The 20,228-nt window shown below is 45.3% G+C and overlaps 2 protein-coding genes across 2 annotated transcripts in view; both read right to left on the reverse strand.

The window, feature by feature from the left end:
- Positions 1 to 1,697: 1,697 nt before the first annotated feature.
- b3galt8 (beta-1,3-galactosyltransferase 8) lies at positions 1,698 to 3,328 on the reverse strand. The gene has a single exon (XM_046345211.1). It carries the CDS (start codon positions 3,050 to 3,052, stop codon positions 2,063 to 2,065), a length of 990 nt encoding a protein of 329 aa, XP_046201167.1. The 5' UTR covers positions 3,053 to 3,328; the 3' UTR covers positions 1,698 to 2,062.
- Positions 3,329 to 4,000: 672 nt separating this feature from the next.
- Positions 4,001 to 20,228, reverse strand: part of LOC124034130 (tenascin-like) — a 56,957-nt gene continuing 40,729 nt past the window's right edge. The window contains 12 exon segments of the mRNA XM_046346889.1: positions 4,001 to 5,850; positions 6,025 to 6,188; positions 6,457 to 6,618; positions 9,406 to 9,502; positions 9,750 to 9,901; positions 10,953 to 11,085; positions 11,431 to 11,561; positions 11,746 to 11,889; positions 12,817 to 12,936; positions 13,593 to 13,736; positions 14,466 to 14,588; positions 17,501 to 17,776. Coding sequence (XP_046202845.1) covers positions 5,740 to 5,850; positions 6,025 to 6,188; positions 6,457 to 6,618; positions 9,406 to 9,502; positions 9,750 to 9,901; positions 10,953 to 11,085; positions 11,431 to 11,561; positions 11,746 to 11,889; positions 12,817 to 12,936; positions 13,593 to 13,736; positions 14,466 to 14,588; positions 17,501 to 17,776 — 1,757 coding nt within the window. The 3' untranslated portion in view covers positions 4,001 to 5,739.

Below are 20,228 nucleotides of genomic sequence, written 5' to 3' on the forward strand. Positions count from 1 at the left end.
CATTATTCAACCTTTCATCGCGTTAAGGTGGTGGAATTATGAGGGAATTAAATCAAGGTCAGAATACGGTGGATCTGTAGACACACCTCCACCACGCCTTCATTTATATGATATCCACTGGCAATGAATAGCGGGTGAATAGCATGCTATTCCCATGCTTAAGTTCAAGGTCAGAATACACATAGAGAGAAAAGTTAATACAAGGGAATTAAGTTCCATTTACACGTGCTTAGCCCGGGTCAGAATCCCCCCCCCCCCCCATAACACAATATAATAATCTGTAAAATGATGCAGTATTGGAGACATAGACATTATTCGAGCTAAGTCTTTACTATATAATCATTTTAAACAGTATTTTCATAGACAGTCACTGTAAACTAAACTCACAAATATTATATGAACCAGCTATATTTCTTGGAACATTTTGATGTCAAACAGAGTTTGCGTGATGGTAACATCGGAGCCGGGAAAGCGGAACATGGTTGTTTTGCAGGCTTGAGTGCACCAGTCTAAGCATAAACTCGCTCTGAAAGTGTGGGAACCAAATAAACACAAAAGAGGTAAAGTAGCGTAAAAAAAAGAAAGGCTGGAACTTGCTGTTTGTCACCGTCTCATGGTGCTATGGTTAGTGTGACTGGTCCTACAGCCTGACTGTTAGTCAACCATCTGCTGCAGGCTGGCTGAGAGAAGCGGGCTGCCGACTCTAATGTTCATGAATCATCAGCCTATTTTTGATCCCCCTCACTAACAAATCCCTCTTCAGCTGCAGGGAGATTCTATCATTATATCATCATTTTTACCATCCACCCACCCTGTGATTACACAGCATCTGAGGACATCTTCATTCCTCTGTTAACTTGACTATTTTCCCACAGCAATTATGTAACAGTCTCCACCAACAAACACTTCATTATGATGATATGGATTACTATACTATAACATCAAATAACTAAATAAAGTCATAAATATAAACATTTTCCTCAGTTAGATTACATTGCATTAAGGATAGTCAGGTGAATTTAGAGTATGGTCTACTTGTTCAATGACACTCTTCAGTGCAGAGGATAAAAATGCATTGAACATAATATGGAATACATTTTCTGAGGTAGTAAGTTGGACAGATTCAACATGTTCTATGATCAGAAGGCACTTCAATAGACATGATTAAATAACATATGTGACTTGTAATGATACTCTGGCCATGACACCACACACCATTGCACTGTGACACTGATCTGTTCTCTTCCATGTCATTATAATAGGATAGTGGGTGAACTATGCCACCAGCTGTTTATCAAGTGTAACTGCAGAGCTTTGCCTACCTTTGGAATGAATACATCTCATTTTATGTCAACCTCTTTAGCATTGGAGGTCGATAATAAACCTTTCACCTAATTGTAGCTTATAATTTTGCCAACAAACACCAGTCAAGTTCAAGATATTGTGTATGACATCAAAGAACATTGCCTCCACTAGTTGTAATGTCAGAGAGAACCAGTGGTGGAAAGTACTTAAGTAAAAATATTTCTAAGTACTACTTAAGTAGTTTTTTGGGGTATCATTACTATCTATATTTTTTTACAACTTTTACTTCACTACATTCCTAAAGAAAATAATGTACTTTTTACTTCATGAATTTTCCCTGATTACCCAAAAGTACTCGTTACATTTTGAATGCTTAGCAGGACAGGAACACGGTTAAATTCCCGCACTTATCAAGAGAACAAGCGGTCATCCCTACTGCCTCTCATCTGGCTGACTCACTAAACAGAAATGCAAAATTTGTAAACTATATCTGAGTGTTGGAGTGTGCCCCTGGCGATCTGTACATTCGAAAAACAAGAAAAATGGAGCCGTCTGCTTTGCTTAATGTAAGGAATTTGAAATTATTCATACTTTTACATTGAATACTTAAGTATATTTAGAACCAAATACTTTTAGACTTTTACTCAAGGAGCACAATTGGATACTTTTTCCACCACTGGAGAAAACAAAGAAACATACACATGAATTTGAGGGCTTGTTATTCATTTTAGTGCCTCAGAAAGACTGGATTGAGACATCAACAGGTGAGATGGCTTTTCTGAAAGTCACCCCAAATGTCCAGCAGCTCATGTGGTTTAAATCCAGTGACAATGACCCGCGTGGCATACGTACACGTCTCATAATCCAACCGATTGATCTCAAACAAGTTCCTGGGAGGAAGCAGTGTTTGAGAGTACACAGGCCGGACCCCTAGAACCCGGAGACACAACCCCACATAGACATCCTCCAGGGGGATGGGTCTCACAAACCTGGATGCCCATGAGATCCTGTTGGCCAGGTCAATAGAGAAGACATACCCTGCTCCAGAGACATATGGGGGGAACGTGTCTTCGGGGTAAATGTCCTCAGACAGATGCCACTTGCTCTTCCTATCCCTACGAGGCCTGCCGTCACTGATGACTGAGCCTGTGATGTACTTACGCCTGAGAGGGCCACCTTCAACTAACAGCTTATTGACCAGGTAGAACACGTTGACGAAAATGTCTGTGTCCACCTTCATCGCATAAGAGGCACCCTGACAGTGGGTGGCGAGCCAGTTCATGATCATCATGGACTTGATGGTCAGGTTCTGGTAGCTGTCCAGGAAATCCATTTGGATGATGTCAGCGTGTTCTTTGCTCTCCTTCTCCAGGTCCTGTTGAATGTGGGAGCTTTGTTCCTCCGCGGGCAAGCCCACATAGAACAGAGTGAGGATATCCACATTAGAGATGAGGCCTGGTCTGCCCCATGTCTTTCTGATAGCATCCCTGGACAACCCATCAGAGGGTGCCACTGGAACCATTAGCACCAGAAATGGGCTTCTTTCCTTACACACAGACACATGGTTGAGAACGTATTTGTAGGTTTCTGGGGAAATCACCTTGTAAAGTTCCTGAGACAGAGGACTTGGTGTTGGTAAATCCGTCTTTGGCTGAGCTTTTTTGTTCAGTAAGATATTAACAACAACTATGAGTACACCTGCAATGATAAAATACTTCACTAACCTCCAGTAAGACGTTTTAAGCATTGCAAAGTAATCATATTACAATCGGTATCTCGAGTGTATCTGATTTTAATTCCTAAACATATTAATTCCTAGGTCACTGTTTTTGTATTCGCGAAGCACCAAAAGAAAAGCATTCACCGTGGCGACAACATCAAGCTTGCATCATTTCCTTGCTACGATTTCATGTTGCCACTCCCAGGCCAAAGAGCAACCAGGAAAATAGTTTCCGTCTGACTCAGAGCTCCTTAAAAGCTCTGACTACTAAACAGCATACGGGTCATACTGGAATGGCCGGTGGTGGTGGTGATACTACCGGTTTTCAGCACTGGTGGTTTGTTTACCTAGTGGGTTACGATAACTAAATGTAGCAGATTAGGTTAATAAGTTTACGGTTAGGAAACGGGTTAGTTACAACGCCACAGCTGTCAACAACTGTTATCACCGAAGTGACAACTAGATGGCGCTATGCGGGTAGCCACAACCGTACAAACTATCAGTCTCCGCAAACCATCAGTATCATAGCAGCGGTGCTTTTGTCGCGCTAGTGCCCCCTTCACGTGACATTGATCAATACATGTGATCGATAGACCTTCATGTGTAGGCCACCTGTCATAAAAATACAATCTCATTATAAATATGAGGCGTGCATTCGTGCATTCTTAAATAGGATAAGTAATCCTTCTCACCCCCCCCTTTAAGACTTAGATGCACTATTGTAAAGTGACTGTTCCACTGGATGTCATAAGGTGAATGCACCAATTTGTAAGTCGCTCTGGATAAGAGCGTCTGCTAAATTACTTAAATGTAAATGTAAATCTTAAATATAAATAGCCCCCAAAATAGGCTTTATAGAGACTCTATGGCTCCTTCCCATGGGTGCGTCGCAGAGCTATTGACGAGCCAACTCCAAATATCAAAGGTAAAAACACACACAAATGTTTTGCTTCAGACAAGATTGAAGACTCGTCATTTTTAAACAAACTTTGTTTTATTGTAATACGTGTTACAGAGAAACACCTGTTGTTCACCCAGTTGTAATCCCCCAAAATGTTAAACCACAGAAGCACAGAAGCACGTTTCATTACACAGGTATTCAAGGGACGGGGGTCAGTGGTTTCGTCTCCAGGCATGGGGAGGGGGAGGGGGGACAAAACAGAATGAGAACAACTTCTCTTTCTTTCGTTCATTTTGGTGTGCCCAAATATATGTTTATCAGCAAAGTGAACACTGTGACCTTACAATGTCAATTGGAATTTGCCATGAACCTCTTTTCAGCATCAATATATTTTGTATTTCAACACAATATTCCCCTCTGACTTGTTGCACACATATATGTATCCATATATGCATTTCACATTTAGCAAAAAATGTAACAATCACCCACCATTTCATTATATATTGAATAATAGGTCCCGCCTTGGATTTTATAGAGGAAATCAAAACAAATCAAACACATGGACTTTTCCCTCTGGATCCTGTAGCTAATGCATGATAGCTGGAGGAACAAATAGTACAAGCTCAGGTAAATGTGTCAGAAACAATTGCACAAGCACTTGCGTGGCCCACACACATCAATGGAAACACGTCATGTCATCCACGTATGTCTGTGTGGGATGCAGCAGATGATCCATGTTCAGAATGTCATTCCTTTTCGCCCGTGTCGTTTCAGATGACAGTTCGCAGGTCGAGGTGAAGAAGGGACGTCGGGAAAGATATAAAGGGACAAAGGATGAGTCACACATATAGACTGAGGAACGACAAGATAGGACTTTCTCTGGGATCTCTCGCCCTTTTACACGTGACATTTAACACCTTAGCGAGTCGTGCGGTTCATGAAGAACATCCGTTTTTTGATCAATTCATCTCACTTCAATCCAGGAGATCAATAACATCACTTCAATCCGGATGATGGAATCGAATGTAGATACGGAACAGTATGTGCTTTTATTGGGTGTTGTGTTATTCAAAGAATAGAATGTATATAATCCAGTTTAGAGGTTATCAGTATTATTGAAGAGGCCCTGACACTAAAACAAGACCACATGTATGTAGACAGCCATGCCCTCTCTGCGAACACCCTAATGAACCAGCTACTGTGGCTGGAGGAGATGGACACACTGTAGAGGCAGAAAACATCAGTATTCTACATGTTAATGTGCCATGCCATACCAGACTCAAATGCACCCCTCCGCTTAGTGCTGTAACATTGTGAGAGTGAGAAGAAAGAAAGAAATGCTTTATACTCGGGTTTCATAGATTAAGCTCTCTTTGGTGCATGTTTAATCGGCGTGGGCTGGGTTGGTGGAGTTCATTTGTTTCACATCAATTTGGCTTTGACAGTATTTATACTGCACACAACCATTTTGTATCAGGTGGGGTTGGATAGTGGAATTTGTAGTGAATTTGACTGAATCTGTGCTTATTTCTGTGAGTGAGCAGGAGGAGGGGTGTAATATGAGGTGGCTGGGCTCTTGGCAGTGGCTTTGGTAGCTGCGGGGAGGTGTGGGCTGTGTCCCAAATGGCACCCTATTCCCTATGTAGTGCACTACTTTTGACGAGGGCCCGTAAAGTAGTGCACTGCACAGGGAATAGGGTGCCTTTTGGAATGCTACCCTGGAATCAGCGGGGGCAGAGGATGGAGGATGCGTTCAGGGGTCACGAAGCGGAGCGACAAGGAGAGGGGTCGGAGCGTGGATTGGTCGGTTGGTTTACGATCGCTTCCTTCTTCCCTCAAAGTTCCTGAAGTTGGACGGCCTGATCTTCATCTCAGCAAACTCAATGGAGTGCTCGTGGCCTTTCCAATGGAACCAGTTGACTCCCTGAAGAACATTTTATTTTATTAACACAAATGCCTTGCATTTCCTCCTTTGCATAGTCAATTTGCATGCAAACATTTCTGTCTATAGTTTCATACTGCGCTACAGAAGTATTTTTGAAACATGGATGTAGAAATTGCTGTTCGTTTTTGTACTTTCAAATATATGTGCGCTCACCTTGCTATGACTGTCATCTCCATATCGTCCCATAAGGTTGACACGATGGCAATTCTTATACCAGAAGGCACCCTTGTAGGACAGGGCACAGTTTGTGACGGCGATGTCATTGTCATGGTCGTAGGTTGAGAATGGGCGACCATGGTGGTAGGTCATAGAATCACCTACACAGGGCAGCAGAGAGAAAGTGATCGGACTTGAGGAAGGAGGTTTTGAATCCATGCTGACGTCATACTCACACCGAACACCATGTCAAGTCCTTCATAACTTCAGTTTATTCTATCTATTTGAATGTGCATCCCAAATGGCACCCTATGCCCTATATAGTGCACTACGTTTGGGCTCTGGTCAAAAATGGCGCACCATGTAGGGAATAGGGTGCTATTTGGGATGCAGGCATGTAACTAATGGTTGTAGAGAAGGAAGACTGACCCGCGGTACCACTGTAGCCTCCAACGTGGACCTTGTAGCGACTGCGGGGATCAGAGACAGAGAACTTGTCATACTGGGCGTAGGCTACATCCCCCTTGTCTCTGAGGTCCACACGAAGTTCATACTGTCCTGCTACTGTGATCTTATGGAGGTTTGACAGGCCTTTGGAGAAAAAGATATCAAGTCAAGGTGATGTGCTTGACTTTTTATGTAAATGTAGGGAACTGTGGACATAAAGTTTCCTCTGTGGAGGACGATAAAACATATCGCATCTAAAAGATTTCAAACATTTGACAAAATACTCCTGATCACACAGTGGTGCTATAGCTGAATCAACGTGTGTGTTGAAATGTTTTCCACACTTAACATCCTTATCATTTATCGCCCTCCAGGTTCCCTCGGAGAGTTCATCAATGAGCTTGATGCCTTGATAAGCTCCTTTCCTGAGGACGGCTCACCTCTCACAGTTCTGGGTGACTTTAACCTCCCCACGTCTACCTTTGGCTCATTCCTCTCTGCCTCCTTCTTTCCACTCCTCTCCTCTTTTGACCTCACCCTCTCACCCTCCCCCCCTACTCACAAGGCAGGCAATACGCTCGACCTCATCTTTACTAGATGCTGTTCTTCCACTAACCTCATTGCAACTCCCCCTCCAAGTCTCCAAGTCCTTTTCCCTCTCGCTCTCATCCACACCTCCCACCTGCCCCTGTGCTATCCTTTTCCCTCTCTCCCCCGCTCTCATCCTATCATCTCTTCCCTCTGCTCAAACCTTCTCCAACCTATCTCCTGATTCTGCCTCTCAACCCTCCTCTCCTCCCTTTCTGCATCCTTTGACTGCCCCTATCCTCCAGGCCGGCTCGGTCCTCCCCTCCCGCTCCGTGGCTCGAACTCATTGCGAGCTCACAGAACAGGGCTCCGGGCAGCCGAGCGGAAATGGAGGAAAACTCCCCCCTGCGGACCTGGCATTTTCCCCTCCTCAGTCTCTGCTGCTAAAGCCACTTTCTACCACTCTAAATTCCAAGCATCCGCCTCTAACCCTAGGAAGCTCTTTGCCACCTTCTCCTCCCTCCTGTACCCTCCTCCCCCTCCCCCCTCCTCCCTCTCTGCAGATGACTTCGTCAACCATTTTGAAAAGAAGGTCGACGACATCCGATCCTCGTTTGCTAAGTCAAACGACACCGCTGGTTCTGCTCACACTGCCCTACCCTGTGCTCTGACCTCTATCTCCCTTCTCTCTCCAGATGAAATCTCGCGTCTTGTGACGGCCGGCCGCCCAACAACCTGCCCGCTTGACCCTATCCCCTCCTCTCTTCTCCAGACCATTTCCGGAGACCTTCTCCCTTACCTCACCTCGCTCATCAACTCATCCCTGACCGCTGGCTACGTCCCTTCCGTCTTCAAGAGAGCGAGAGTTGCACCCCTTCTGAAAAAACCTACACTCGATCCCTCCGATGTCAACAACTACAGACCAGTATCCCTTCTTTCTTTTCTCTCCAAAACTCTTGAACGTGCCGTCCTTGGCCAGCTCTCCCGCTATCTCTCTCTGAATGACCTTCTTGATCCAAATCAGTCAGGTTTCAAGACTAGTCATTCAACTGAGACTGCTCTTCTCTGTATCACGGAGGCGCTCCGCACTGCTAAAGCTAACTCTCTCTCCTCTGCTCTCATCCTTCTAGACCTATCGGCTGCCTTCGATACTGTGAACCATCAGATCCTCCTCTCCACCCTCTCCGAGTTGGGCATCTCCGGCGCGGCCCACGCTTGGATTGCGTCCTACCTGACAGGTCGCTCCTACCAGGTGGCGTGGCGAGAATCTGTCTCCTCACCACGCGCTCTCACCAATGGTGTCCCCCAGGGCTCTGTTCTAGGCCCTCTCCTATTCTCGCTATACATCAAGTCACTTGGCTCTGTCATAACCTCACATGGTCTCTCCTATCATTGCTATGCAGACGACACACAATTAATCTTCTCCTTTCCCCCTTCTGATGACCAGGTGGCGAATCGCATCTCTGCATGTCTGGCAGACATATCAGTGTGGATGACGGATCACCACCTCAAGCTGAACCTCGGCAAGACGGAGCTGCTCTTCCTCCCGGGGAAGGACTGCCCATTCCATGATCTCGCCATCACGGTTGACAACTCCATTGTGTCCTCCTCCCAGAGCGCTAAGAACCTTGGCGTGATCCTAGACAACACCCTGTCGTTCTCAACTAAGATCAAGGCGGTGGCCCGTTCCTGTAGGTTCATGCTCTACAACATCCGCAGAGTACGACCCTGTCTCACACAGGAAGCGGCGCAGGTCCTAATCCAGGCACTTGTCATCTCCCGTCTGGATTACTGCAACTCGCTGTTGGCTGGGCTCCCTGCCTGTGCCATTAAACCCCTACAACTCATCCAGAACGCCGCAGCCCGTCTGGTGTTCAACCTTCCCAAGTTCTCTCACGTCACCCCGTTCCTCCGCTCTCTCCACTGGCTTCCAGTTGAAGCTCGCATCCGCTACAAGACCATGGTGCTTGCCTACGGAGCTGTGAGGGGAACGGCACCTCAGTACCTCCAGGCTCTGATCAGGCCCTACACCCAAACAAGGGCACTGCGTTCATCCACCTCTGGCCTGCTCGCCTCCCTACCACTGAGGAAGTACAGTTCCCGCTCGGCCCAGTCAAAACTGTTCGCTGCTCTGGCCCCCTAATGGTGGAACAAACTCCCTCACGACGCCAGGACAGCGGAGTCAATCACCACCTTCCGGAGACACCTGAAACCCCACCTCTTTAAGGAATACCTAGGATAGGATAAGTAATCCTTCTCACCCCCCTTTAAGATTTAGATGCACTATTGTAAAGTGACTGTTCCACTGGATGTCATAAGGTGAATGCACCAAGTTGTAAGTCGCTCTGGATAAGAGCGTCTGCTAAATGACTTAAATGTAAATGTAATGTAATATGACCATACCAAGCCAGAACTCGTCGTTCATGTCACCGAAGCCAGCAGTGTAGTTCCTCCAGTTGCGGAAGAACTCCAGTTTACCGCTCTGGCGTCGGACAAACACCTGCATGGGATCGGGCCAAACTACATCAGCTCGCACATTCAAACATCGTATGGACTAAGATCCATTGCACCACATTAGATATATCGGAATCAACACGGTTTAGAACCGCTTATGCGTTTGTTCATATAGTCAGTGTTATAACTCATTATAAAGCATGATAAAGGATGTGATATAAAGCATTATACGTATGCACTTCATAGGAGGTCTTGCCAAGTTGGGTTGCACAGTTTACTGGCCGGTGACTTACAATCCATCCACCTCCATCCGTGTCCATGTCACAGTAGACCTGTATGGGCTGACCCTCATCTCCACCCAGGTAGATGGTGTGAACACCAGACGCTGTGTCTCCATTCAGCAAGGCCTGGGAGCAGTCCCTAGGGTGTTTGTACAGCACGCCAACTACGCACGCACGCACACACGCACGCACGCACGCACACACACACACACACACACACACACACACACACACACACACACACACACACACACACACACACACACACACACACACACACACACACACACACACACACACACACACACACACACACACACACACACACACACACACACACACACACACACACACACACACACACACACACAGGATTAGTTACTAAACAGTTCCATCCGCCCAACAAACTCTACGCTTGAGATGAATATTGAATAGAGATGGTCTCAGTGGATGGTGAACAGAACAGAGGGAACAGTGGCCATCTCTACATGTTTCATTAAACATACAGCACCGTTCAAACGTTTTACGGCCACTTAGAAATGTCCTTGTTTTAGAACGAAAAGCCCGTTTTTTGGGGCCATCAAAATAACATCAAATTGATCAGAAAGACAGTGTAGACATGGTTAATGTCGTAAATGACTATTGTAGCTGGAAATGGCAGATTTTTTATGAAATATCTACATAGGTGTACAGAGGCCCATTATCAGCAACCATCACTCCTGTGTTCCAATGGCACGTTGTGTTAGCTAATCTAAGTTGATCATTTTAAAAAGGCTAATTGATCATTAGAAAACTCTTTTGCAATTATGTTAGCACAGCTGAAAACTAGCCTTCTTTAGACTAGTTGAGCGTGTGGAGCATCAGCATTTGTGGGTTCGATTACAGGCTCAAAATGGCCTCTGTATGCCTATATAGATATTCCATTACAAATCTGCCATTTCCAGTAACAATAGTAATTTACAAATTAACAATGTCTACACTGTATATTTGAAGTTATTTTAAGGGCATTTCTAAGTGAGCCCAAACTTCTGAACAGTAGTGTATATTTTCATATTTTAGCGTTTATGAACAGGGGCAGTCGGGGAGACAGATCCAGAGGAAAACAGAGAGTAGGGGACGAGGCAGGATCCATAACCCTATTGCCAGAAGGTATGTTTGGTCCGGAGTCGGCAGAGCTACCACTAGACTCCAGCATCACTATGGTAACACACTCACTGGTGGTGAAGACAGTGGTGATGACTCTGCTCCTCTTGGGCCCTGCGATGGCCTGCAGTCTGACGGAGTACTCAGTGGAGGCACTCAGCTGGGCCATGTTGTACGAGGTGGCTGTGGGGCTCAGAACAACCTCCTGGAGGAACACCACAACACCACAGTAGTCAGAATATACGCCAGAAATACAGAATTAATAATAAATTGGATTTAGATAGGACAGTGTCCATATTACCTGAAACTGTGAGACTGTGTCTGTCCTAACATAGACACTGTAATATAGTGATTTTCTAGATCCCAAATATGTATTCATCAATAGGTCAATAGACCTCTTGGACAAAACAATCATCTATTCTAGAATTGAAAGAATGCAAGGTTGTTCCACCCATAGAAATAGGTTTCAGATTAGAATAGATTCTACTGGATTAGAATAGATTATATTTCTACGGTTCCATTTCTATGGCTCCAGCAGACCATTACTTACCCGGATTGTGCCGTCAGCTGACTCGAAGCTGAGGATGTAGCCGGTGATGTCAGCGCGTGGGGCCTTCCAGGTCAACATGGCGTTCTCTGTCTGGATGTTACTGGCTGCCAGGCCCTGAGGAGCATCCACATCTAGGGGAGAGAGAGCATAGTTCAGACTGCATACCTCTTATTTTGACCTTCTTTTTGCAGGTTCAGGTTGTCTGTTTGAAGTGGTAGGGGGTAAAAAACAAAAACAAACAGCTGGCAGACTTGGAAGTGAGAGTTTGTGTGTGGGAGGGACATGTTCTAGGCCTTGGCCCTTTAGGCCACTCACCAGTGGTGAACTCAGTTGTGGTGACGGCGCTCTTAGCAGACGCTCTCATGGCATAGACCTTGACAGTGTAGTGGGTGGCAGGGGTCAAGGAGCTCATCTCAAACTCGACAATGTTCCCAGACACTCTCTCCATCACTGGGGAAACTACACACACAGAACACACAGATACAATTAAAGAATACAGAGATAGTCAGAGACAGTCAGAGACAGTCAGAGATAGACAGAGACAGTCAGAGATAGACAGAGATAGACAGAGACAGTCACAGATAGACAGAGACAGTCAGAGACAGTCAGAGATAGACAGAGACAGTCAGAGATAGACAGAGACAGAGACAGTCAGAGACAGACAGACAGACAGACAGACAGACAGACAGACAGACAGACAGACAGACAGACAGACAGACAGACAGACAGACAGACAGACAGACAGACAGACAGACAGACAGACAGACAGACAGACAGACAGACAGACAGACAGACAGACAGACAGACAGACAGACAGACAGACAGACAGACAGACAGACAGACAGACAGACAGACAGACAGACAGACAGACAGACAGACAGACAGACAGACAGACAGACAGAGACAGAGACAGAGACAGAGACAGAGACAGACATACTGTAGACAGAAACAGGAAGAGACATACATAGACAGACAGAGACAGAGACAGAGACAGAGACAGAGACAGAGACAGAGACAGAAACAGACATACTGTAGATAGACAGAGACAGGCAGAGACAGACATAGACAGACAGAGACAGAGACAGAGACAGAAACAGACATACTGTAGACAGACAGAGACAGAAACAGGCAGAGACAGACATAGACAGACAGAGACAGTAAAGGAGAGTATCCGTACAGATACAGTAAGGGCCCGGTCAGCATCTGTCTAAAATATTCTGGCAAGGAGATTAAAGCAATCTGTCAATTTAGATCTCTTCTTAAATCCAAACAATGAAGGAACATACAACACACGCAATGGGAGGCCTAATGCCTTTTCTCCCACAATCCCTTGTAATATACTGTACAGTACATCCAGATGGTGTGTGTGTGCTTGTGATACTGTACCAGTGTCTGCGCTGTAGGTGATGACATATCCGTCTACAGTGGCGATGGCAGGCTGCCAGTGGAGCAGAGCCTGAGTGTCAGTGATGTTGACTGCGGTCAGACCACGGGGCTTGTCCAGAGCTGTCACATAGAACACGCACGCACGCACACAGACAAACAATATGGTTACTCTGAGCAGAACCACATCAAATACCTCCCCAAGGATAGAGACATGTTCTGTTGTTAAACGGAAACACAAAGCCTCTCCACCCCCAGCCATGCTCCATCTGTGCACACTAACAGCTTTCACAATGGTCTACGCGCTCAGCCTTTAGAGGCGGGTTACCACCATTAGTGTTTGATGCTTTGTTTAGAAATATTGAATGAATCCAACCATTTCTGCAGAGCATACAAAGACATGCCTATAGCTGTTGTGAGGATGTACTCTGAGTGTACAAAACATTAGGAACACCTGCACTTTCCATGACACACTGACCAGGTGAATCCAGGTGGAGCTGTGATCCCTTACCGATGTCACCTGTTAAATCCACTTCAGTCAGTGTAGATGAAGGGGAGGATACAGCTTCAAGAATGATTTTTAAGCCTTGAGACAATTCAGAGGGTGAATGGGCAAATATTTAACTGCCTTTAAACGGTGTATGGTAGTAGGTGCCAGGCGCACCGGTTTGAGTGTGTAAAGAACTGCAATACTGCTGGGTTTTTCCACGCTCAACAGAATTCCCATTTGTAACACAAATGGACACAGCCCTTGTGTTGTGAACAAGTGTGAATCTCACCTGTGGTGACGCTGCTGGAGCCTGGCTCACTCTCCTTCTGTCCCTTCACAGAAATGACGGACACCTGGTAGGTAACTCCAGGGGTCAGGTTTGGCAGCACGGTCTGAGTCTCAGTTCCACCCACTGTCACAGTCTTGGGAGCGCCTACACACACACACACACACACACACACACACACACACACACACACACACACACACACACACACACACACACACACACACACACACACACACACACACACACACACACACACACACACACACACACACACACACACACGCGCACACGGTCAAAAGGTCAGTCAAACGTCTGATTTTGTATACAAAGTTAGTGTCATAACACATTATAAGTGTGTTATAATGCAAGGCATTCTAAAGCATTTTGCATATGAACTCCATAGAATGTGCTCCCAAAAAGTGTTTTCATTATCATCAAGTAGTGAGGTGAAATAGTGAACCAGTAGCGAAGCAGTTGACATCGAAGTTGTGTTGACACCCTGCTGTCAAACTGCCACATCCTCTCACATAGACAGAACAGCCACTAGAGGGCAGAATGAGACTAACATAGGATTCCACAGGAATCAGTTCTTTTTACAGAAACTCAAAAAAACACCGTATTAATTTTTCATTGATTAAATGAAAACGAATGCCATATGACCACACCATACGTGTCAATGACTTACCCCTGGTTTTGCAGCCACTGTATGTCCAGTATAGGTATGTATATCACAGGAGGTTTGTGGCACCTTCCTTGGGGAGGACGGGCTCGTGGTCATGGCTGGAGCGGAACGGTTTCTATGTGTTTGACGCCGTCCTCCCCTTAGCAGCCTCCACGGGTATGTTTAGTATAGGTATATCTGTATGTACTCACCTCCCTGAGCAGCGACATACGTGACACGGTAGCTGTCCACTCGAGCTCTGGGGACTGCCCAGTGTACGGTGGCAGAGGTATCAGTGACTTCAGAGAAACGGATGCCCGTGGGGGTGCCCAGCCCTGGCATAGGATAAATGATAGAGAGTCCAACAAACACACAGAAGACAGGTAGCTAGTTAGCTAAAGACTCCGTGGGCAGGCTTTTAAGTGAGGAGAAATGTATACCAGATCCTAAGATATCAAATAATGCCTCGTCACATTTTTGTATAAAATATTACTGGTTCCAAATTTAAAACAAAGAATTTTAACAGGAAAACACATCCCTAAAGCATTCCTAAAGATCCCATCCCTCAATACATCCGTAAAGATCATATTAAATCCCATTAATAACCCAGATAATACACATTATTCTATTCTTTTAGTGTGAGCCGATACACCAGCATTGAGAACCACTAGTTAAAGTAGATAATAATAATAATAAAAGGAGATAGACTGAAACAAAGAGGCCAGCGCCTGTCGTCAGCACTGAGCCACAGTATCTGCGTGACAGACATGACAGGGGCAGATTAACTTGCCCCCATTGCAGACACACTAAAGTGAAACATGCGGCAGGGCCATTGGACCCGAGAGTGAAGCCATACCCCCAGAGAAGGCAGAGGACAGCAAGAGAGAGCCATTCAGACACTCAGACAACTTTCCCTTTACAGTTTAAAGACAATTAGACAAACCCATTTAGGGGCAAGCCAGCCAAAGACAACATTGGAGACAACTTGACAGATAGAGACAAAAAAAACGGAGCAAATTAATAGATGAGTAAATTTCCTGAGCAGTTCTCTGGACCCCCGTGAATGAGAGGCCATCAGAAGCTGAGTGTGGTATTTACACAGACAGAAGCAGACAGACAGACAGAATCAGACAGACAGAAGCAAGCAAACAGAAAGAAGCAAGCAGACAGAAAGAAGCAAGCAGACACAGACAGAAAGAAGCAAGCAGACACAGACAGACAGACAGACAGACAGACAGACAGACAGACAGACAGACAGACAGACAGACAGACAGACAGACAGACAGACAGACAGACAGACAGACAGACAGACAGACAGACAGACAGACAGACAGACAGACAGACAGACAGAAAGAAGCAGACAGACAGAAAGAAGCAGACAGACAGAAAGAAGCAGACAGACAGAAAGAAGCAGACAGACAGAAAGAAGCAGACAGACAGAAAGAAGCAGACAGACAGAAAGAAGCAGACAGACAGACAGACAGAAAGAAGCAGACAGACAGACAGACAGGCAGACAGACAGACAGGCAGACAGACAGAAAGAAGCAGACAGACAGAAAGAAGCAGACAGACAGAAAGAAGCAGACAGACAGACAGACAGGCAGACAGACAGACAGACAGACAGACAGACAGGCAGACAGACAGACAGACAGAAAGAAGCAGACAGACAGAAAGAAGCAGACAGACAGAAAGAAGCAGACAGACAGAAAGAAGCAGACAGACAGAAAGAAGCAGACAGAAAGAAGCAGACAGACAGACAGAAAGAAGCAGACAGACAGACAGAAAGAAGCAGACAGACAGACAGAAAGAAGCAGACAGACAGACAGAAAGAAGCAGACAGACAGACAGAAAGAAGCAGACAGACAGACAGACAGACAGGCAGACAGACAGACAGGCAGACAGACAGACAGGCAGACAGACAGAAAGAAGCAGACAGACAGAAAGAAGCAGACAGACAGAAAGAAGCAGACAGACAGACAGACAGGCAGACAGACAGACAGACAGACAGACAGACAGACAGACAGGCAGACAGACAGACAGAAAGAAGCAGACAGACAGAAAGAAGCAGACAGACAGAAAGAAGCAGACAGACAGAAAGAAGCAGACAGACAGAAGCAGACAGACAGACAGAAAGAAGCAGACAGACAGACAGAAAGAAGCAGACAGACAGACAGAAAGAAGCAGACAGACAGACAGAAAGAAGCAGACAGACAGACAGAAAGAAGCAGACAGACAGACAGAAAGAAGCAGACAGACAGACAGACAGAAAGAAGCAGACAGACAGACAGACAGAAAGAAGCAGACAGACAGACAGACAGAAAGAAGCAGACAGACAGACAGACAGAAAGAAGCAGACAGACAGACAGACAGAAAGAAGCAGACAGACAGACAGACAGAAAGAAGCAGACAGACAGACAGACAGAAAGAAGCAGACAGACAGACAGACAGAAAGAAGCAGACAGACAGACAGAAAGAAGCAGACAGACAGACAGAAAGAAGCAGACAGACAGACAGAAAGAAGCAGACAGACAGACAGAAAGAAGCAGACAGACAGACAGACAGACAGACAGACAGACAGACAGACAGACAGACAGACAGACAGACAGACAGACAGACAGACAGACAGACAGACAGACAGACAGACAGACAGACAGACAGACAGACAGACAGACAGACAGACAGACAGACAGACAGACAGACAGACAGACAGACAGACAGACAGACAGACAGACAGACAGGACAGTGTGTTGGTTCACAGACGCTGCGACTGGTTTAAGATGAGAGGACTGCTGGATGATTCCTGTGGAATCACTCAAGAGTGCTGACAGACAAGACAATGACAGGACAGTGAACACAGAACAGACATGCCCAACTGGGTTGACAAACCACGATGAGGCACATCACACACAGCTGCTGACACATGACACACAAGGCAGCCCAAGCAGGTTTTAATAATTAATTTGCAAAGATAACTGTTTATAATTCTACCAGATTACTGCCTTGAACAAATATTATCACACAATATTATCAGGTTAGTAAACAAAAATGGCTGCAGGGATGGAAAATATTCAACACTGACCCAACGTTGACCCCATTTCCATGCTGTTGTTTTAGGAGTACACATTGAGACGTTGAGAATATACCATTTACAGTATTAAAAGAAGCTGGCACGTTGTAATGAATACATTCCTAACGTAATCTATCCAGGAGCCCTAGGCCATTGCTGGTGTGATGTCATATCACGTACCTGTTTTTGCCACCACGGAAATAGAATTGGAGAGCTGTCCCGAAATGACTCCATAGAGCTCAATGTTGTACTCTGTGTCCTCAATTAGCTCAGTAAGCACTGTTGTTCTCTCCTCCCCGGGCACGACCACCTCTTGCGGAGAAGCGAGGTCGTCGCTTGTATCATTGATCATAATGACAAAACTATCAAAGAGGTCCTCTTCCGCTGACCAGGCCAGTTTACAGCTGTCTGGTGTGATGTCGGAGACCAAGAGATACTCCACGATGGGTTCAGCTTCTGGGTGATAAGGGAAGACATGTTGTTTTTGTCCCCTAGACCTCCAGAGTACTTAAATCAGTTCTTATGAAGATTACAGAAGATCAGAAAATAAAAGTTATTCAAATCTGTGTGTACAATAGACATCACAATTAGTTATGGGTCCATATCAATCTATGGATCCATATGAGACAATCAAGAAGAGCAGGTTCACCAGATGCAATAATTAAGAGTTGTTACATACCCCATCCTGGGGGAAATGAAGAGGTTATTTCCAAGAATTATAACGATTTTCACGTTGACTTTGTGTTCACTCATACTCATTGTGTCAGGCATAACTGAAGTGTTTATACCACGTAGGCCTCTTAATAGGTTTTGACACGACTATACACGGGTAGAAAAGCTTGTGCTTAGTGTATGTGCCTATCACATCCACTGTGGTGAGTGTGTAATGTTACAGAATTCCTGGAATTTTCAATAAATTCCATGGTTTTCCCAAAATCCCGGTTGGAGGTATCCCGGAATCAGGAATGAATAAGCAAGAAATCCAGAGCCCTCCAACCAGGATTTCTGGAAAAACAAGGAATTTATTGGAAGTTCCAGGAATTGTGCAACCCTAGGTAAGTATGAAAGTAACAACATGCATTTTATCGGTGTAGATAGGTACATTGTTAACCACCTAGTTTGATCAAATTCAACCCTCAGTTTATCGATGCTGTGACTGCAAAAGAACATACATGGGATTTGTGCATCAGTTCCATAATACACTGATACGCAAAGGAATCCACATTCAGAAGGAAAGGAACATTAGACAGACACAGCCAGAGTTTTACTAGAGTTTGGGTGACGTCAGGGCAGATGGGTCGGTCAGATACAGTGTTGTAGAAGCCAACGGTGTTAACTAGTCATTAGCAGTAGCTAATGATGGCCGAGGAAGAGTAGAGGAGCCGAGACCAGCAGGAGTCTACAGCTGTTAGAGGAAGTGCATAACTCATTAGAACACTACACCAAACGTTAAGGGTCGAGCCAGTGTGAACCCAGAGGATTCGGCTGACGTGAAACGAGGGAACTTGTTGTGAGAAGAAGTGGTGGAAAATGAAAATCAGAGTAGACAAATCCCAGGCGCTGTAACTCTTCGTTAGGAGCGGAGCAGGCCTGCTTTAGATACAGTAGTCAGCCAGTCAGTCAGGGAAGCAGGGAGGGTGATAGAGAGGGACATGGAGGCCCTGGTCAAAAGTAGTGTACTATACATTGGGGCAAAAAAAGTGTCATTTTCTTCATAGGTACACTTCAACTATGACAGACAAAATGAGAAAAATAAATCCAGAAAATCACATTGTAGCATTTTTTATGAATTTATTTGCAAATTATGGTGGAAAATAAGTATTTGGTCAATAACAAAAGTGTATCTCAATACTTTGTTATATACCCTTTGAGGTCAAACGTTTTCTGTAACCATGGGGGTGGAAACATCATGCTTTGGGGCTGTTTTTCTGTAAAGGGACCAGGACGACTGATCCGTGTAAAGGAAAGAATGAATGGGGCCATGTATCGTGAGATTTTGAGTGAAAACCTCCTTCCATCCGCAAGGGCATTGAAGATAAAACGTGGCTGGGTCTTTCAGCATGACAATGATTTTCTGGATTTTTTTTTCTCGTTTTGTCCGTCATAGTTGAATTGTACCTATGATGAAAATTACAGGCCTCTCTCATCTTTTTAAGTGGGAGAACTTGCACAATTGGTGGCTGACTAAATATTCTTTTGCCCCACTGTATATGGGGTGGCAGGTAGCCTAGTGGTGAGAGCGTTGGACTAGTAACCGAAAGGTTGCAAGATCGAATCCCCCGAGCTGACAAGGTAAAAATCTGTCGTTCTGGCCCCAGAACAAGGCAGTTAAACCCACTGTTCCTAGACTGTCATTGAAAATAAGAATTTGTTCTTAACTGACTTGCCTGGTTAAATAAAGGTTAAATAAAATATAGGGAATAGTGGGAATAGCCATTTGGGACACAACCTAGGAGTGCAAACATTTCTTTCTCAACTTCTTTCAGAAGTGTGTTGAACATACATTACACAAACTAATCAATCAATGGAGACAGACTGACAGTGTTTGTATGGATACTTCATAGTGTTGTGAATGGATTATGTTTAGGCTAATGTCAATCAGCGCTGTCTGAAGAAAACACTGTAGCTCCAAAACAGAAACTTTTCAGTAAATGGGGGGGAAAAAAACAGCCATATTTTCCCTTTAACTAACATACAATTACGAAACGTTGGGGTTGGGGCTGGTTTCTCTTCAGATCATTAGCATGCAGACAATGGGCTTCAGAGCAGACTTGAATATGTGCCACATTGAGCCATGGTCCCAGCAAGCCGCAACAGTCCCTGGCACCCCAACACCAGGCGCCAGGCTCCTGGCCACAGTGTCAATGTGAGCATGAGAATGAGGAGCAGAGGGTCTGGGAGCGGAGCA

Source organism: Oncorhynchus gorbuscha, linkage group LG04 (genome assembly GCF_021184085.1).
Source record: "Oncorhynchus gorbuscha isolate QuinsamMale2020 ecotype Even-year linkage group LG04, OgorEven_v1.0, whole genome shotgun sequence".
NCBI classification, from domain to species: Eukaryota; Metazoa; Chordata; class Actinopteri; order Salmoniformes; family Salmonidae; genus Oncorhynchus; species Oncorhynchus gorbuscha.

Coding starts and splice junctions, on each gene's coding strand:
- b3galt8 (XM_046345211.1), bottom strand. CDS start 3,052: ATGCTTAAAACGTCTTACTGGAGGTTAGTGAAGTATTTTATCATTGCA.